This window comes from Primulina tabacum, chromosome 11, assembly GCF_025594145.1.
Source record: "Primulina tabacum isolate GXHZ01 chromosome 11, ASM2559414v2, whole genome shotgun sequence".
Lineage (NCBI taxonomy): Eukaryota > Viridiplantae > Streptophyta > Magnoliopsida > Lamiales > Gesneriaceae > Primulina > Primulina tabacum.
The window spans coordinates 32,256,383-32,278,069 of NC_134560.1; the positions used below are offsets into that span (position 1 = coordinate 32,256,383).

Here is a 21,687-nt window from a genome sequence, read left to right on the forward strand (position 1 = left end):
ATGATTGCTTCATACATACTTGAACATACATAAATTTCATCATTTTACGTAGAGATATGTTTCAAAGCAAGTAACCCATACATAAATACGCCTGATCAGACTAAACCACAGTATTGGGCTGGCAGGAAAAGTCCACTACCACATACATGAGATCCTCGTTCATAATTTAACAGGTGAATTGGTTCCTGGTCATACTTTACCGCTTCCCAATCAAGATCCAAACACGGTCATACTTTATCAGGGTGGAGAGGTCCTCGGCCACGTTCACCGACTTCAAACCCGTTCATAATTTGGTCACAAGACATTTAGCATACGTCAAAAACTTAAAATATTTTCTTTGGCACGTCGAACATACTTACATGGCGTTGAGGGATTCGTTGGATCTCGCTTGGGACCACTGCTGCATATACTAACACGAGTTCAAACACTTATCTTGCATAACTTAGACATATAGTCATGATCACACCCAAAAACGACAAATTTCCTTATGACATTCTAAATCTCTCGGGACTCGACCTCATTAAATCATCTTACTAAATAATGACATCAAAACCCCAAAACAATCAGTATATTTTTCCCAAAAATTTCAGGACACGGACCCCGTGCACACCTCCGGGTCCGGGTCCGGTCCGTGTAGGCTCTGAACTCACCCTACGGAAAATAACTAAGGCACGGACCCCGTGTAAAGGTCCGTGTACCTACTGTAAGTTTACACTACGATAGAAAACAAAGGCACGAATTCAACTTCCGGAAATTTCTTACACCGTGCTATTTCTCCCAACTAAATTGAATGGACTAAGAATTGAAACCTCGAGACCCATCCTAGGTGTTGGAACTTTTCAATTTCGCAATCTTGATTTTGATGATTAAAAAACTTGTTAATTGTGTTACTAATAATCTACCTTAGTGTGCAGTATCTAGTATCACTCACGAGATGTTTTACATCACAAAACTAAAGACCCAACTGATCGCACAAAATGAATAAGTCTAACTGGTTACGTCAATTGAGTAATCCAGCTGATTGTCTAGTTCATAGGCGATTCAGTAGGAAAACCTCAGAAGCCTGGCCAGCCTAAGGAGTGTTCAATTGATGAAGAAACCCAGCTGATCAGTCCAACTGAACGAGTGTGAAATCAGTTCAACTGATTTCACCAGCCCAACTGAAAGATCAGTTCAACTGACCAGTTCGAAGCATCAGTCAGAATCTTTCAGTTATAGATGAAGACAAACTCTTTCAAGTGGAATCCAGCTGTACGTGAAGGTACAAAGCCATTATCCAGTCAAAGGACAATAATGGACGTTACATCAGTGCATTAAAGACAAAACGTTTAAGAAGGGCGGTCGAAAAGTCGAGACATAAAGTCCAAGAAATGAATTCAAGATGCAACGGATACAATAAATGAGTCTCACTGTACGATTAGTTTTCCCGCCTATATAAAGAGAAGATCAGTGAAGTCTCAAAAATACACAACTCAAGAGAGAAAAGAAAAGGGCACGCTTCAAAGTCATATCAGCTTAAGCGAAGCATTCAGCCCAGTCGAGGGAACTCTTCATAGATAGATCAGCTTAGATTAGAAGCATATTTCTCTTAGTGTGTGAGAAGATCCTTGTTCAGTTATCTCACACACAAACACTCTCAACCACTCAAATACAGTCTTGCACAAAGACGTTAAACTTGTGTATGTAGTCTTTCTCACATAGACATTAAAGAATTGTTGACTGAAAGGTGCTGCCTTCAGTCTAAGTCTAGGAGTTTAGTTTAGGCAGTGGGTAAGTCCTAGCTGAGTGGGTTTGTACAAGTGTTTGTATACATCAAAGTCTTCTAGTGGATCCTACCCGAGGCGGTAGAAGGGGTGACGTAGGAGCAGTTGTAGTCTCCGAACATCCATAAACATATCTTGTGTATTTAACTGTCTAACTATTGTTTTCAAACTGTTTCGATCAGTTAGAGTATCCATTAGTTCAGTTGTCACCATAACTAAACTGATGAATGCAAAAACTAATCTATCCCTTTTCGGTTATTCAGCTTACATAAGATAAAATGCTTTCTAATATAACAGTCTTCTTCACGAAGGATTATTTCGAGTTTCTTCCTCTTGGTTTTTAACCAAACTCGATTTAATTCAACGGTGTTAATATTCTTGAACACGAGCTATTGTAGCTCATTGGAGAATATTTTGTTTGAAGTATCCCAAAGATGCTGAGCAAACGATCCTTCAATTAGTATCAGAGCAGGTTGTTCTAAGAAGAACATTTGAAGAAAACTGCGTTTAAAAATCTTACTTTAAAATAGTGTTAAAAGCTATTTAAAAGTATCTCATACGATTTTCAAAACTATTTGAAAATACTTATATGTCGCTCTTTGGTAAAGAGTTTAGAGGATTGGCTCTGCGACTAATATTGCAGCCACTTCTTTAGACTCTTTATTTAGGGTTTTAATTAGCTCGCAGGGGACTGAGAATCATCTGCAAAGATGCACAGCTAAATTGCTCCTTGAACAAGTCTTCAGTTGCTAGCCTACCAGGTCAACTGTTCTTCAGACGAAACTCATCCATGCTGGGATGTTGGTTGATTAAATCACCAGCTGCATTCCAGTTGAGCCTAGTCAGAGTCTGCTCGACCAGTTAGCCTGCTAAGAAGTCAAGTTCAAGCAATTTAACTCATTTCTCTAGTAAAATGAACTCACAACCGATGCAGTAGTTCAAGCAGTCAAGCAACTAGTTGATGGTATATCCAGCTCTGTCGCACAAATCAACTGATATCTGATGTTGTTGAAAATATGTTACCGCTGTAGTAATCTTTCTTGTTCAACTGATGTATGTACTCAGATGTAAATACAAGGAAATTTATTTAAATAAACATCATATTTGTTCAGCTGTATTTTATTGTGACTGAATAGATATTTCCAAATCTCTTGTCTACATTGCTTGAATGATTATAATCTCTGAATGAATGACTATATAAATATCTTTCAGATATGGGTTTTGATTCAGTTTCTGAGGGGGAGCTTTTCATTTTTCTCTCAATCTAAAATTATTATGAATTAGTTTTTAAAACTCGATTGTTAAGAAAAGTTCTTTCCTTTTCATCAACTGAAAAGTAGTTTTTTTTTATTATTCTGTCCATCTCTTTTAAAAAGGTTTTAACTCAGTTTTGGAGATGGAGCTTTTGTTTATTTTAATTTCATTAAATTCAGTTATAAAGGGGGAGCCTTTAATAATATTTGAACTTACTAACCCTTGAACTGAATATATTGCGCTTAACTGCTCAGGTCTAGTAATAATCAAAAAGGGGGAGATTGTTAGAACTTTTCAAATTCGCAATCTTGATTTTGATGATAACAAAACTTGTTAATTGTGTTACTAATGATATACCTTAGTGTGCAACATCTAGGATCACTCACGAGATGTTTTACATCGCAAAACTAAAGACCCAACTGATCGCACAAAATGAATCAGTCTAACTGGTTACGTCAATTGAGCAGTCCAGCTGATTGTCCAGTTGATAGGTGATTCAGCGGGAAAACCTCAGAAGCCTGGCCAGCCGAAGGAGTGTTCAACTGAGGAAGAAACCCAGCTGATCAGTCCAACTGAACGAGTGTGAAATGAGTTCAACTGACGTGTCAACTGATTTCACCAGCCCAACTGAAAGATCAGTTCAACTGACCAGTTCGAAGCATCAGTCAGAATCTTTCAGTTATGGATGAAGACAAACTCTTTCAAGTGGAATCCAGCTGTACGTGAAGGTACAAAGCCATTATCCAGTCAAAGGACAATAATGGACGTTGCATCAGTGCATTAAAGACAAAACGTTTTAGAAGGGCGGTCGAAAAGTCGAGACACAAAGTCCAAGAAACGAATTCAAGATGCAACAGATACAATAAATGAGTCTCACTGTATGATCAGTTTTCCCGCCTATATAAAGAGAAAATCAGTGAAGACTTAAAAATACACAACTCAAGAGAGAAAAGAAAAGGCTTCAAAGTCATATCAGCTTAAGAGAAGCATTCAGCCCAGTCGAGGGAACTCTTCATAGATAGATCAGCTTAGATTAGAAGCGTATTTCCCTCAGTGTGTGAGAACATCCTTGTTCAGTTCTACACACACAAACACACTCAACCACTCAAATACAGTCTTGCACAAAGACGTTAAACTTGTGTATATAGTATTTCTCACATAGACATTAAAGAAGTGTTGACTGGAAGGTGCTGCTTTCAGTCTAAGTCTAGGAGTTCAGTTTAGGCAGTTGGTAAGTCCTAGCTGAGTGGGTTTATACAAGTGTTTGTATAAATCAAAGTCTTCTAGTGGATCCTACCCAAAGCAGTAGAAGGGGTGACGTAGGAGCAGTTGAAGTCTCCGAATATCCATAAATATATCTTGTGTATTTAACTGTCTAACTATTATTTTCAAAATGTTTGGATCAGTTAGAGTATCCATTAGTTCAGTTGTCACCATAACTAAACTGATGAATGCAAAAACTAATCTATGCCTTTTCGGTTATTCAGTTTACATAAGATAAAATGCTTTCTAATATAATAGTCTTCTTCACGAAGGATTACTTCGAGTTTCTTCTGCTTGGTTTTTAACCAAACTCAATTTAATTCATCGGTGTTAATATTCTTAGAACACGAGCTATTGCAGCTCATTGGAGAATATTTTGTTTGAAACATCCCAAAGATGCTAAGAAAATGATCCTTCACTAGGGTACTATGGAGTCGACTCAACTCGTACAACGTCCTAAACGATGACGCACACCAAACAAGCAACAAATCCGTACACACGACGTTTTGACACCAAACGCATCCAACGACTTCTAATGCAATCAAGTGCCTATTGACGCAAACCGACACAGCAAAAATCATCCCAATATCATTCTCGATATACTTAAACACAGCAGCGAATACCTATCGATCCCCAACAAAGCCTGCAACATTAAAACTACAAGAACACATCAAGAATGTATTTTTCAGAAAACGCAGTTTGAGCAATCCCACAAAAACGATCATAACTCACACATTTCTTATCCAAATATTTTGAATTTACTGTCAAATCGAATGTATCAAAAAGTTATATGTTTTTTATGTTGAAATTTTTTCCAAAAAATCGACAGAAAAGTCGCATTATTTAAAATGACAGAAAATTTCGAGTTTTCAGATCTAAAATCGTTTCAAAACAGATCCAACAAATTTTTGCTCAAAATTTTTACAACATAAATGGATTTTTACGCATAATAAACATAAGAACATACAATATAAAAAGATCGATTCAGAAATAAAAGATTATACATGCCTTTAAATCTTTAACGTTACCGAAACGACGACACCAAAGCGGGGAAGATGCGAAGGTTGATCCGGGACGAACGTGGCACGATTTCCTTGAAGAAAACTCAACGAAAATATGCTGGAAAACTGAAGGGGAAAGGGGCGGCTGCTCTTGCTAAAAGAACCCTAGGTTTTCTTGCTCTCAAAAATAAAATATGAAATATGATTGTGTGTGTGAGCGCGTGCGTGCGTGCGTAAGTTTAGTGTTAATTAGGGACTAAATATTGCTTAGTTAATAATTAACAAATAATTAAAAATGTTAACCCACTTTTAACTTAATAAAATTCTCTAATTTAAAATAAAATGCACAAGTACTAAATCTTTAAAAGTTTAAAATCATAAAATCACCTAATAGTTAAATTAGGCTTTTAAAATGCTAAAAATTAAATAAATCTTTTAAAATGCCCAAACCCTAACTTAAAATAAATTACCATGTTTTAAAATTGTCAAAATCGTCGTCGGTCTCATTTCCTCGATCCCTCATCAGATAATCGTCTGAAACATGAAACTCAAGAAAACATTTACCGTGCATCACAAAAACATAAATAATTTAAAATAATACAAATTAAATAGATCATGCATCATTATAAATCATTATAAACTTAAACAAATAATTTAACAATTAAATAAATGCATGGTTTACGTGTACTGATTTTGGGCTCTACAACCGCCATATGTTACACGCCCACTTTTTACTTCAACATAATCATGAGGTGTTCTTTAGATCCGGTCATGTGACATGAGCACCCACTATCAAAGTGCCACGTACCTGCAATGTAAGTTTTTAAAGAAGTATAAACGAAATTATATTGAATAACAGTTTTGGGTACCCATATTTTCCTCGTCGAAGAAGATTTGTTTCTGGTGTTGTGCTTGGTGTTGTGCAACACCCTATTTGATTCCCAATTTCTGGTGTTGTGCAACACCCTATTTGATTCCCAATTCAGGTAGTCATTTCTTAGTTTGTAGCATAAGAGTTTGATGTGCCCAAGTTTATGGTAGTAGTGACAGACAAAATGTCGCTTTCTTTGCTTTGAGTTAGAAGTTGACATTTGCTTCTTGGTTTGTGACATCTTCACTGGCGGGTCAACTTTCAAATGAGAGGAGGAAGCTCTGTTTTGTTTCAGCAATTGTTTCGAGACTTGCTTTGAGATTGGCAAAGTCTTCGTGGGAGGTTTCACTATTAAGGGGACATAGCAATCTTCGCTTGCCTTTACAAACACAATTTATTTTGATCCAAAAGATTAATCATGTTCATATGCGCTTTCAACATATTCAAGACCAGTTCTACTGTCATTTCTCATAGTTAGCATTGAGTCAATTTTTGATGAACTTGAGCTGAATTTAGCAAAAGTCTTTGAGGCCTTCTCAAGATCATCCTTGACTTTGTACAGTTTGAGGTCCTTCCTACTCAACAAGACTTCCAGTCGAGACAAGCTACTCCTTAACTCAGTATTTTCCTTTGAGATCATAGAATTTGTTTCATTTTTTTTGATCCAATCTTCGTATAGCTCTTCATACATAGCCTGATCACCTTCAAAGGTGAGTTAATCAGAATCAGTATCTTGGATTTCATGATACTTGAGTCACTGTGAGATTTAACATTGAGACACAAGGATTCTGAAGTCGTGTTGCAGCCCGGTGTTGCAACACCGTGTGGTTGACTTGCAGCCATCATTTTTCCTTCAAAACAGCAGTCAAGGAAGAGTGCTCTTCTCCTTTACAAGATTTCAGTTCTTCTTCTGAGTCGTCATCACTCAAGGAAACTACCATGCCTTTGTTCTTACGAAATCTGTTGGAACATTCATTTGCATAATGGTCGAATTCAGAGCATTCTCTGCATTGGACCGAATCTAATCTCTTAAGATCGGGTCGAGCCATCAATTCATTCCTCGGCCTAAACTGTCCTTGAGAAAGTGCATGTTTCTTATTCTTTTCAGAAACAACAAACGGAGGTTTCAGTATTTGAACAATTTTCTTTTTGTCTCTTATCTTTTTTAGATAGTCACCGAACTTCTTCATTATCAGCGAGATTGAATCTTCACATAGGTCAGACTCATTGACTTCCTGAATTAGATCATCAAAGGAATCTTCAGAAATTTGGAGTGCAACAACCTTCTCTTTGTCTCTTTTCTGTAAGTCTAGATTCATCTCAAATGTCTTGAGTGAGCTGATCAAATCTTCCAGGTTAAGTGTAGAAGTGTCCTTAGACTCGTCGATAGCACAGATTTTGATGTTGAAGCATTGTGGGAGGGATCTCATGAACTTGCTAACCAATCTTTCATTCGACATAGGATCAACGAGACTAAAAGCTTCATTTGCAATGACACACAATCTTCAATCATATTCAACAATAGTCTCGTTATCCTCCATTCTCAAGCTTTCAAATTTGGAGGTTAACATCCTGAGTATGGTTCTGCGTACACTCTCAGACCCTTCGCAGTGCTTCTGAAGAATATCTCATGCTTCCTTAGCAGATATGCAGTTTGTGATGAGGCTGAACATGTTCACATCAACCGAGGTAAAGATAGCATTTAGTGCTTTTGAATTGAAAATTGAGGTCTGAACCTCATCATTTGTCCACACACCCTCAGGTTTGACTCGGCTGTCACCATCAACATCAACAATTCTAGATAGTGAACAACCATCTAGAACCCGTTGCCAAGCTCTTTCCTCGATGGATTTTATATACATCCTCATCTTGACTTTCCAGAACGCATAATTCGATCCATACAAGACTGGTGGTCTAAAGGCAGCACTCGAAGCCAATGCGTCCATTGAGTTATATTTATATTTCTTGTAAAAACAAAAGTAAAACAGGATCAATCACTTAGTGTATCAACCTGGCTCTAATACCACTTGAAAGGGGGCTCTTGCTCATAAACTTTAGGAAATTAAAATATTATGTGTATATCAGAAGTTAGTGTTGTTCACTGGTGTTGTAAACACGAGTGTATATCATGCAGCGGAATTTAATGAATAACACACAAGTTTAATTTGATTAAATAAAGACCATGGATAAATTATTTTTTATACTTGTGCAACGCCTAATGACAAAAATTCACTTGAAAACTATGTAAATCGTTTATACAAATCAATACTAGCAAAATAACACAACTAAATTCTTTGACACTTCAAGGACTTAAAATGCATTAAAATAGACAAAACAAAAGAAATAGATGCATAAAACCAAAAAGACGTGTTGCTTAAAACCAAACGAAACCACTCTTCACCCAACACTTCTCGCAGTGTTGTTCTCGAGTGTCGTCAACACCAATCAGCTGCACGGTGAGTCTGTGAATCAATCATACAAACTTTTCCCACGAAAATCTTCAATTATTTTGATCGATTTGTAGCTTCAAAGCCAAACTTTCAGCAACTGTGTAAAGATCATTTCCTCAATGTCTCCCCTCTACGTTCACCCCTTTTTCTTCTCTCAATATTCCACATATATATACAACACTATTTTGATCATATTATCTTCCCTTGAAATCAATTCTACACACATGAAAATTAGAGTTTAATATTCATAAAACTCTTTTTAACTTGAATATAATATCTTAGGATAAATATCATATTAAAATACAATATTACAGTGTATCTAAAAATAAGTCAATTTTAAATCAAGCTAGATGATATATAGGCTAGAAAGAAAAAATTTTAAATTGATAATATCAAATCACAAGAAATATTAAAGGAATAAAATATCTCTTACAGATCATATTCAATATTTTTATATCCTTAATAAGTGATAAATTTTTATGGTTTTTATATGAAAAAAGTTCAATATTCTTGGTCATGAAGCAAGAGTTTTTTATGATTTGATTAGGTCTTCTATGAGACCGTCTCACGAGTTCGAGACATATCGATATAATTCATATTTACCATGAAAATTAATACGTTTGACACTAAAAAACAAATTTTTTCATGAATTGAAGATCTATCTCATGAAACTGATCATTAAAATAATATCACAGGAATGTTTGTGGTACAATTTTCATAAGAAGCATCAATTTTTGTTCCTTCATCGTAAAGAGGCGAGCTGAAACAAAAAACACGAGAAAAGATTGCACGTCGAAGTGGTTGAACTTTAACTACAAATCCAACTTTTAAAATTCAAAATTTCAATCCATTGTCTTCCAATTCCAACGACTAAATAAATTGTGGATCCCTTCAAAAATGTTGTGCCCCACAATCATATTGAAGCAACCTTATTATAATAATAATACCAATAAAGAGAACTTTGAATTCTGAAACGATTTGAAATTATATCTTTCGCATCTTTTTGAAAAAATAAACTCTTTATTTAATAAAGATAGACAATATATCAACATTAATCACATAGATTTTCATAATAAATGTTCACAGTAGTAGATGCAGATCAAACATATATATACACATATATATATCTATATATATCTATCTATCTATAAAATAACTTTTATTTTTATATCTTCAATTTTACATTTATTTATATTTTTAAATTCAATCGTATCTTTATCTATATTTTTAAATTTTTAGACAGTCAATTACTCTTAATAAAATATTAAAAAAATCATTAATTAGAAAAATTTATATCATGTTTAAATAGTTATTTTTATTGAATAAGCACACAATACATGCAAATGAATATCAATATATAAAAATATTTTTCTGTATATATTTTCAAATTATTATTTCCTTCAAAATTATAATTTTATTGAAAAGGATATTCTGGTGATTTTAATGACTAAGTATCTAATAAGTCGGAGAGTTAATTACCAATTTTTTTTCGTTTCAAAACACATTTATCTAATCTTATCTGATAAAAACGTACACTTTTATTTCAATAATTTTAATATACAAATACTTTAAATTAAATTAAAAAAAAATAGTCATAATCTTGAATCGTAATACTAATTATATTAGAGATTTACTAACCTTAAAAAAGAATAACGAGTTAATATAATTAATTTTTTTATATGAAAGTATTGATGATAATAATAATATTATTACTAAGAAACAAAAGGAAAAGCGAAAGATAAATAAATAAGACAGACAATTCGAAACAGCACCCACTGAGCTGTCTTTTCCCACAAATAATCAACATTTTCCTCTCCGCGTATCTCACCTCCCTTTCCCGTCATCATTGCAGCACCCACGAAGCTGCTTCTTTCTTCAAATACTATATATGTATATATATATATAATATTATATGTATATATATATATATTCATATATTTATGTGTGAGTAGAGAGAGAGAGAAATGGTATTTTGTGTCTGAAACATTCACGAGTTTGAATTGAAACGCGCTCACATTCGAAGTTTTACATACATGGAGGCCACCACCATCGTGCTCTCCTTGTTTCTTCTCATTCTTGGCACCGCCAGCGCCCAAACACGCCCTCCGGCTCAAGCCCAAGCACCGGCATCAGCCTCCGAAAACTGCAACGGAGTGTTTCTTTCCTACACTTACGACTCCGGGAAGATCGTACCCCCGATTCTGAAGACGGATCCAGTTCGCCAGGCTTACCGCTTCGAATCTTCCCTGTCCGTGCTCAACAACGACTTTGTGGAGCTCAAATCTTGGCGGGTTTTTGTTGGATTCCAGCACGATGAGTATCTGGTCTCTGCTTCTAACGCCGTGCTTGCCGATGGGAACTCCATTCCGGGGGGTGTTGGAAATGGGACGGTCTTCGCGGGGTATCCGGGCCCGGATCTGAAGTCGGGTATTGAGACAGCGGGGGACTTGACCCAGATGAGTGTGCGGGTCGGGCTTGTCGGCACGCAGTTCGGAGTTGCGTCTCCGAGCGTGCCTATGCCTTCAAATATCTCGCTGGTGAATGATGGCTGGATTTGCCCCAAACCAACTATGCTAGGTGATTTTTTTTTTTATTTTATCGAATCTAACATATGTTTGGTCCTATTTTCTTGAATCGACTTGGATTTTATTCAAATGATTAATGTTATTTGCAATCTTAATTTTGTTCTGGATCGGAGGAAGAAGGATTGTTTCTTGGATTGGTGAGTTTGGTGTATTTTGTTTGCCGGTGTGGAGCCAAGATTTGAATGTTTTGTGTATATTTATTATATTGTTCCTAGAAGCGTTGAATTGATATTTTATATAGTTTTTATTTGTCTGTTGAGGAAATGAAGGCGTGAATAAATGGAGGTGTAGAATTCTGTTTGACTTTTAATCAATTAGTGGGACACCTTCGAGAAGCCAATGTGTGAGCACCGCTTACCGGATAATTGGAGAATAGCCAGTCAAGAAATGTATAGGATACTCTGAACTTTGCCATTTAATTTTGGGGGGTTTTTCTTTGTGCTGCTTTATTGTTCAGAGGTTTGATATTTAAATGAACACATTTTGTTGTTTAGAGGTTTGGTTTTCAAGTGAAGACGTGGGAACTGGGAATGGTGCAAGACAAATCATTTAAATCGTATACGAGCACATATCCTACTTTTTGATAGTAGGGAAACAACTTGCTCGTGTTGAGCTTGTGATGTAATTCTTTATCAAAGAAAATGGCACATAACGTTCAATATTTTTGGCTATTCATCAATCTAGAGCTATCATTCTTAAATTGCTGCTGTTCTAAAACATTTATGTGGCATGAATTTGAGGAAGTATTATCATGGCTTTGTGAGATAGTGGTCTGAATTTGAATCTGTTTCCTCAGGAAATAGCTCGATGCAAGTATGTTGCACCAGAGACACGAAGTTCAAATCAAACATTACCATAGATGATGAGTTTTTGCCTCGTCAACACGGTGATCTTACCATAATGTACGATGTGTCGAAAACATACGAGTCCAACTATTGGGCTCAGGTTACGATCGAGAACCATAACCCCCTTGGGCGACTCGACAACTGGCAGTTAAACTGGGATTGGATGGAAGATGAGTTCATTTTTGCCATGAAAGGAGCGTATCCATCTGTATTGGATACATCAAAATGTGTCTTTGGGGTACAGGGCCAGTTCTACCAGAGGCTTGACTTTTCAACCGCCTTGAACTGTGACAGAAGGCCCACTATAGTAGACCTACCTTTAGCCAAGACTAATGACACAAACCTGGGAATGATACCCTTTTGCTGTCGGAACGGGACGATCTTGCCTCCTGCTATGGATCCGAGCAAGTCAAAATCAGCATTCGAGATCAATGTTTTCAAGATGCCACCTAACGTTAATCGCTCTGATCTTGTCCCCCCGCAGAATTGGGGGATACGTGGCAGACTTAACCCAGATTATAAATGTGGGCCGCCTGTTCGAGTTAGTCCTAGCCAGTTTCCCGACCCGAGCTTGCTACTGCCTAATTCAAGTGCCATTGCTAGTTGGCAAGTGGTGTGCAATATCACGCAGCCAAAGGGAGTGAGCCCACGATGCTGTGTGTCGTTCTCTGCTTACTACAACGAATCCATCATCCCATGTCAAACTTGTGCCTGTGGTTGCCCTGCTAATACGGAACAAACATGTAGCAGCACCTCTCCCGCTCTTTTTCTCCCATCTCAAGCTCTCTTAGTTCCATTCGAGAACCGTACTACCTTATCAAGAGCATGGGCCGATCTTCACCATTTCCCTTTGTCTAACCCACTACCCTGTGGTGATAATTGTGGAGTTAGTATCAACTGGCACTTGTTCACGGACTATAGAGGCGGATGGTCTGCAAGAATTACAATATTCAACTGGGATGAATTTGCTTTTGTCGATTGGTTTACGGCATTAGAATTCGAGAAAGCAGCTCCTGGCTTCGAAGCTGTGTACTCCTTTAATGGAAGTGCACTGAATGGCGTAAACAACACGATTTTCATGCAAGGTCTTCCGGGCCTGAACTATCTCGTGGCAGAAACTGATGCGGCCGATCCCCAGAAAGATCCTCGTGTACCTGGAAAACAGCAGTCCGTGATTTCATTCACGAAGAAGATGACACCTGGAATTAACATTCCTGGTGGTGATGGATTTCCATCAAAAGTCTACTTCAATGGGGAGGAATGCTCACTGCCTAAAATACTCCCGACAAGCGGTTCTTATCTCCTTGATTCATCGAATATGTTATCGTTCTTTCTGGTTTTCCTAGCTTTCATGTTTGTGCAGCAATAGCCAAGGGGATGAATGCTCGAATTCGATTATACCGGGTGCTTATTCATTCATTTTTTCAACGTTTGATGTGAGGAACTTTAAATTGAGAAGGCTGGATGTTTCGAGTTAGAAACCAGAGTGTTGGCATTGTAATATATAGAGCACGACTTAGCGCAAAACACACTGTTTGATTTGTCGTAAACATCATGGAGCAAAGGTGATGGAGTTTTGATTCCCTTTAAGGTTTAAATATTTTTTTGTTTGTACACATCATTGTTAATTATTTTTAATTGAAACATTTAGAAATTTGGAGAAATTGTGCTAAATTATTTAACATAAAAATGAAAGACTTGTATGTAAAAAACTTGAGCTTTGTTTGATTATGTTTCCGGTGTTTTGGTATTATGTATTTTGAATAAAATGTAAATTTTCAAAAATATACAAGGAAATGAGGATGATATATTATTTCATTCCCACTCATAATTTGTTATTTAATATATTTATAAGTTTTAAAATAAATTATATTTTATAGGAGTAGAAAATCAAATTAATAATAATGATTGCGTTTGGAGATGTGAAAATTACCTCTAGGGAAAAAGTAAAAATAAGATAAGTAGAATAATGTTTATGTTTAAAGGGGTGAGTGTGATTTTTGAAGCCTAAAACCAACAAAACCTTGGGTTTTATTGAATAAGATAGCTGAGAACTCCTAACAATCTGTGCATGCTCTAAAATCACCAAACCTAAATCAGTCAAAATTAGTTGTGCACATATGCTTCGCACATCATGCAGCACGATGGAGCATCGCGGTCTGTAATGCATAAAGAATGTAAGATCCTTCTACTTAGAATCTGGGAATAGTATGTACAGTGTGCTGCTACTCATGAAGGTGATCCACCAGCTCATAATCCTCAATGCCGAACCCGTCATCCATGCCTTCATGATATCGCTGTAATTGACAAAACTAAACATTAGAAAATTAATGTGCCCCATTTGGTATTTACAATGAGTCATAAAAAGCTAACCTGTTTGTTGTAAAGGGTCATGAAATCCTCTCGCTCTATACTTTCAGGAAATAAGTCTATATCGCCGAATTTTCCGGATTTGACACTCAATAAATTATTGTCACACTGCTGGTTGTCCATCCCATCTGCAACTGAGAAACCTGTCTTACTTTGTACACATTTTGGGCTCAAAGAGAAGCCCGGATGAACTAAACTTCTTGGTGATATGTCCACGCCTACTTGAAAGTTTGGCTGTTGGCGAGCTTCAAGAGTTGAGCCGTTGTTGTGCATAACCCAATCCTGATTTCCGTGATGATGATTCTGCTCGCTAATAATGTCATAGTTCGGTAAGAAACTTTGATGTCCTTTTGCTTCTGAGTTAACCTCTTCCTGAAGTATCCCTTTCGGGGAGAGAGTCGACACTACTGAACTAGTCACCAGGGAAAATCTATTCACTGGCAACTCGGTTCTATGACTGCTCGAAAAATCTACAACGGTTGATGGTTGGGAAACTGAGGAGTAGACAGGCCCACGAAAGTCCCTCCTACCCAATACAGCAGCATTTGGAATCGTCTGTGGTTGACTGACAGATAATAGATTCATGATATCGGCGGCGTCATTTGTTTCATTATAATCATTCGAAATTTTAGCACTTGGCTCCGGTCGAACCATCTGAGTCAGCAACAAATTATTTTGGTTCGCATGCGAGCGAATATACAGATTCATGTTGCCATAGGGAAACTCAGCAGCCTGGTGCAAAGTGGAAAGTTGATTTGAGTCCATTTTTGTTGGGACTCCATGCAGCAAGTTAACTTGCTTAACATCACTGTTCGGTTCTCGTGGTCCCTCCATGAACCTCATCTTAGGATCTTTGAAGCTCTGAATCTTTCTTTGATCGACCGGGGGGACAGATATGGCAGGATTTGTGGCAGTCCTACCAAGTGACGGGGTCTGGATGGGGGTAACACAGTGGCGAGGTAATTGATTAGAAGCAGCGAGAGCTTGAAGATCGAGGCCATTGAAGGAAGATATTGCTGCAAACACTGCGTCAGGGGTTCTCATAAAAGAGTTACCAAGTGCATTCGGGCTGTTTTCCTTTCTTAGAAACAGACGATACTTCTACACCGATTTTGAAATTGATATTAAAAAAATAATAAAAAGAAATAAAATTCGATCGAAATCATTAATCGACCAACGTTCTTCTGCACATTGAATTAAGAAACACAAGAAAAGACAATTGTTTTTCTAACCTGAAGATGACTAGCGACATTCTCTCTCGTTAACCCAGGCACATTCATTATTTCCAGGATTTTCTTTGGAACCGCCTCTGCGTTGATGCACAGAAAAGGAACATAATGAGTACAGGTTCATGAAAGCTAAGAACGGAGATTGCTGGCATGAAGTGCCACATATCAGAACTGCAGATATGAAAAAGAGACAAGAAAATAAGTGAAATGATAGCTTTCACTCGTTGATCAAAGGTTTTCTACTATGTAAAAGCATACCTAAGAAATTATAATGCATTACAAGAGATCTACTATGCGTCCCTTAAAGAAAGACAGATACGTTCATGCTTTATTTCTTGAAATTCAAGAAACGTGATGCTCATTTATGAAATACACAGCAAAATTGTTCCATTTTTTTTGTATAAGAAATCCATATTTAGGGGTGTGCCTCTCCCAAGATCAATAACTTGTTGCATAGTTTGCACAACTTACCGACACATTACAATTTTTCAGGAGATGGAAGATATTACAAGCAGCGTGCAAAGACCCACACGAAAAAAGAACTCATCCCATATCACAAAAACAAACGGAAAAGAGGCAGTCAACAAAATAGAAAGAAAACAAATGGAAAAAAGTACAGAAAAGAAAAATTGAGAAGATCCATACTGTCTACCCCAAGTTGATTCACAGCAGTCACAAATTGCTGATGAAGCTCAAAAAACCAAACTACTCGTGGTTTCTTCAACGTAGACGTAACATCCCTGCCCTCTATTTCATCTTCATCATCCTTCCTTCTCTTGGAATTTTGCAAATGCTCTTCATTAGCGGATGACGAATAGTCGACGTCTTCCAAAGGTTTTTGCAGCTGCTCCCCATCTTCTGCACTTCCCAATTGTTCAGAATCTTTTTCCTTCAATTGGTACTTCTTTTTTCGAACCACATGCTGCCATATGTTTTTCAAAGCCTCCATACAAATTGGTTTTATAAGATAGTCGCAGGCACCGTCAGTAACGCCCTTCATCACCACATTTCGGGTATCATCTTCTGACATCACTAAGTAACCACAAAAGCAAGACGTGAGTAATCAACTATTACTAATCAAAGAGTCAAACAAAACTTGATAGAACTGATGCAGAAACAAATAGCCCTTACTGATAACAGGCAAGTCCATCTCGAGTCGTATGTGCTCTAGAAGTTTGAAACCATCCATAAACGGCATGTGGACATCGCTTAGAACAATGTCAAAGCCATCTTTTTTCTCCCTAAGCAACTGTAACGCAGCTTCTGCTCGACTGCACTTCGTAACTAGCAATCCAAAAATAGAAAAAGATTATCGACTGAAAAAAAATCAGATTCAGATATTGTAAATCCAATATTAAAACCCACCAATCCAACAACTATGAATTACCCGCAAGTTCTCTTTTCACTTTGCATACTAAACACAAGGATATCACTCATTGCTGGATTAAGTGATTATAATCCGAAGAGAAGAATTATGAATATACCACATAAATACATGAATATATATAGATCTAATAAAGTTTCTCGTGATTATATATCTCATAAACATATGAATAGATACACAAATCCGCCCCTCTCAACTCTAGAAACAAAATACACGTTCTGATGCATCATACATGATTCCTTATTTCCTACATGGTTCCTTACTTCCACAAATACATAAACCCAGCAGAAACAGATAAAAATCTGATCTTTCATACAGCGATGGAGGGGAATTGCCTACCGGGGCGGACCAGAAGCGACTCAAACCAAAAAACAATTGAATTTGCATGTTTAAATTTTTTACAAAAACTCAAATTTCACAGGCCTTCATGGTCACTACTGGATCCACCCCGAGTGCTTGTCAACAAAAATCCTCAAACACAACGGTGAACCTAATATGTTACCTTCGTAGAGGCAATTTCGAAGCATCCTCTCCAAGTTCAATAGACAAGTGGAGTCATCATCCACAACAAGTACCCTTAAACCCACGGGGAACTGGTCTGGAACTCCGTCACTCGACTTCCACGAACCACAAGAGCTCGTAAAAGTCATGGGTTTAGGTCCTTGACTCATCTTGCATCCGAATTCGCCAAATTTAATTTAACCAAAAAGAAACGCATAAAAACAAAAAATCTCAGAATGGGAAAATGCTGAAAATTAACTACGCCGCAGCATAATTTATACCCACCCGAGAAACTAAACGATAGAATCAAGAGAAAAAAACGGGAGGTTTATCAAAGATTCAAACTCAGTTTGTTATTTTCGTTAGATGAAAGAGATTTTGGGGCAGAGATTTGGTTCATAAATATGTATATATATATATATATATATATATATATAAGTACACCACCGACTCTAAAAGGCGCGATATGTTTGAGTCTAACCAACCCCGGCCCACGCCACCCAAATATCCTTGGAGTTTTATTAAATACGCACGTGCGCGCATACATATTTTTAAAAAATTATATTAATTTTTTTAGAAAATAATATTAAAATTTAAAACTTTTGTAAATCTTACGAGTAATATGATTATCTAATATAAAAAATTAAAATTATAGATAACAATAAAAAAATATTTTATTATGAATATGATAAACATAGATACAATTTAAATTTATTAAAATATGTATGTAAATTTTTATGAAATAAAAATAGAATATTTTGTAATTTGAGAAAAATAAATATATCTGATTTATCAATAAACATATTATAATATCATATTTTAAATCATTCAATTTAAGTAATTTAGTAATCACACGAAAAAACAGTGTCTTAGAATATTATCACAAGTGTGTATTCAAAAAAAAAAATGGCAGGACCAAGATTAAAAAAAAAATACTCCAAAAAATAATTAATCAAGATTATTTTACAAAAATTTTCCTATTTTTTATACTCAAAATAATAGAAATATAAGTATTATATTTAGAATAGGTCTCTTGTGATACGGTCTCACGAATCTTTATCTGTGAGACGGGTCAACCTTACCGATATTCACAATAAAAAGTAATACTCTTAGCATAAAAAGTAATAATTTTTCATGGATGACCCAAATAAGAAATCTGTCTCCCAAAATACGACCCGTGAGACTATCTTACACAAATTTTTGCCTTATATCTATACTATTAAGTAAGGAAGAAATTTTTAGAAAAACTAATTTTGATGTATTTGATAAAAAAATTTCCTTCCTGACCTAATATAACGTTTTTTATATTAAGACTACAATTAGTTTGAAAGCATTAAAAATTAATAATTGTTTCTTAAATTATTTAAAATAACACATCGGATATAATTTTATTTTATTTCTCTCAAATATATGTATATATATGTTAGTTAAAGTATTTGAATTTATATTTTATCCACTATTTTACACGCAAAATACATACGGAACGACGAATACATGGATGTGTATAAACACAGAGAAAACGGAAGTTTTGGATCAACTGAAATCTCAAATGACATTTAATTCTCTAAGGCATAGTTTGGTACATATGATAGGATAAACATTTGATATATAATATAAGGAATAAGTTAATGATAAATAAAATGTATGATATTATATTTAATGTTTGGTATGATTTTAATAAGAGTGATTAAATTTATATATTAGATTGTAATGATAAAATTAACATTATCATAATAAATTTTATAATTTCAAAGTTGTTGCTTGAGTTCATATTTTTTATCAGTTCATGTGCCGACAATACTTGCATGATTTATTTATTTTTACCTAATTTTATATATTAATTAATATGATAATTGAGCCCTTGATTTTGTGAGTCAAGTCAAATATCAATTTTTAAGGTTAATCGAGTGATACTAATAATTTTATTGAGATTTATAAAAATCATTTATATAATTATCTCGAGTTCATTTATATAATTATCATATTATATAATATATAAAAATAAATAAAAATATTTATTTGATTTTAATTTCTACCTACTAGTAGAGATTTATAAAAATCATTTATATAATTATCATCTAGTAATACTAATTTAGAACTTGATCATATATAGGGTTTATGATTTTTATATATTGAGAACAATTAAGTCAATTGTGGTGTTTTTTATCATTAAATTAAAATTATCACATCTCATAAAATGAATATTTTATTCCTTGTCTAAAAGATACCAAACGTGGGATAATGAACATTATTTATCAATCATTCTCTTATCCAGATGTATCAAACTATACCTAAGGATTCAAATTACTCCGACATCCAACTTTAAACTCTACCAAAGAATATTATTTTTTAAATTTTGTGAGAAGAAATGCCACTTGGACCAATGGTAAGTGGGTTTTTTTTAAAATAATATATTTTTAAAATTTATGTATTAAAATATTGTAGATTTGAAAACTTTGTGAAAATATTACAATCTGGAAATGCAAACTCCGGATTCAGATTTTTTTTTAGAAAAAGGAATTGTGTCACGGAACTGTCCCGGATTCTGAATCCGGGACAGTTGATTCGTGACCTCTTTTCCTCCCTATAAATTACACCGAGTATTCGGCATTCTTTCATCGATCTTCGGCGCAAATATTCTTTCATCGATTCCTTCGGCGCAAATATCCTACACAATTTTTTTTATTCGCTCCTTGGTATTTTTTGAGAGTTATATTTTTTAGAATCCGTGACTCTCCTCCCTTTATAAATTGCGTCGATCGTGTGATTATTAGAATTTCTAATTTGATTTGAGGGAATTTTGTCGAATATCAGAATTTTAGAGATTTACGTCGAAGTTGATTTGGGAGAATTGTGCTGAGTATCAAAATTTGGGAGAATTGCGCCGAGTCTCAGTAGAATCTCTGTTTTTTCTTTCTATATTAAATATTTTTTGCATAATATTTTGATAATGTTTGTAATTTATTGCAGATATTAAACATCGTTCCCTGATTCAATTACAAATTTCGTACAACCACATTTGAAAAGATAATTTCAATAATTTTTTAAATTTTAATTGTATTATTTATGTTTGATTAATGTAATTATTTTTTTTCGGTTGCAATTTAATATTTTGTATAATATTGTTATATTTTATATATTTAATATTATTATATTATAAAATTACTAATACGAATACTAATCATAAATATAAATTGTTGATATCTGAAAAAAAAAATTTCACAAGTTCTATTTTAAATGTAATTATATTATATTATTTAAATATGAGAATGAGTTAATATTAGCGGCTTTTTCACTATTTAGCGTATTAATTACAATAATATAATAAAATAAAGTAAGAAAAAAAATAATTGTAAAATTAAAGTATCATGCCTACTTGGTAAGCGTTACATGTATTTACCATTTTTTTACAAAAATAATAATATAAATGACTATTTATAATTATTTCAAAGTTTCACGCCTCGACAGTACATGTATTAAATTAATAATAATAATAATAATAATAATAATAATAATATATTTTTATTCAATGATATATTTTGAATTAATTTAATTCAAAATTTTATTTTAGTAACTAAATTATATTTTAAGGAAATTTTTTTTTATCCCGTGCTTGTGTAGAAAAACAATTTTGAAAAATATAAGTTTATCTTGTAAATTTTTCATTTGTTTATGTTTATTATGTTTATTTTTTTTAAAATTTATTGATACTCTTAATTCTTAAAATAAGAAATTGATATATTTGAAAATCATAGTTACACATGTCTAAAAATTTAAATTTTTAATATAAGTCATAACAATTTTTTTCATTAAAAATATAAGTCATAACAATTTTTTTATTATTATGAAAACAAACATTGATATTATTAAATATAAATTGATTTGACAATATAAATTTTAATAATAATAATAAAAAACTTATAAGTTATTATTGAAATTTTATTATGATTGTATACATTATGTCATAGTTTTAATATATGTGTAAGAAACTCATAATTAAATTTGGTTATGATTGTATACATTCTGTCATAGTTTTCAGTACAGACATGGATATTGTGAGGGCCTTACTTTATGTAGGTGCCTATGTCATTATTGAAGATGGTAGGGTTAGATATAGTATCCCCGCGACAAGGCCCATTAAAATCCCTGGTCTACTACATTTTCCCAACTG

The 21,687-nt window shown here is 34.5% G+C and overlaps 2 protein-coding genes across 2 annotated transcripts; one reads left to right on the top strand and one right to left on the bottom strand.

Moving 5' to 3' along the window:
• The first annotated feature begins 10,530 nt into the window (after nucleotides 1–10,530).
• Nucleotides 10,531–13,646, top strand: LOC142517880 (COBRA-like protein 7). Its single transcript, XM_075620375.1, has 2 exons — nucleotides 10,531–11,179; nucleotides 11,984–13,646. Exons 1-2 carry the CDS (start codon nucleotides 10,636–10,638, stop codon nucleotides 13,399–13,401), a joined length of 1,962 nt encoding a protein of 653 aa, XP_075476490.1. The 5' UTR covers nucleotides 10,531–10,635; the 3' UTR covers nucleotides 13,402–13,646.
• A 353-nt stretch (nucleotides 13,647–13,999) lies between these two features.
• Nucleotides 14,000–17,874, bottom strand: LOC142518498 (two-component response regulator ARR2-like). Its single transcript, XM_075621282.1, has 6 exons — nucleotides 17,518–17,874; nucleotides 16,763–16,915; nucleotides 16,277–16,663; nucleotides 15,635–15,711; nucleotides 14,406–15,503; nucleotides 14,000–14,329 (listed from the first exon to the last, which is right to left on the bottom strand). Exons 1-6 carry the CDS (start codon nucleotides 17,684–17,686, stop codon nucleotides 14,258–14,260), a joined length of 1,956 nt encoding a protein of 651 aa, XP_075477397.1. The 5' UTR covers nucleotides 17,687–17,874; the 3' UTR covers nucleotides 14,000–14,257.
• Between the last annotated feature and the right edge of the window lie 3,813 nt (nucleotides 17,875–21,687).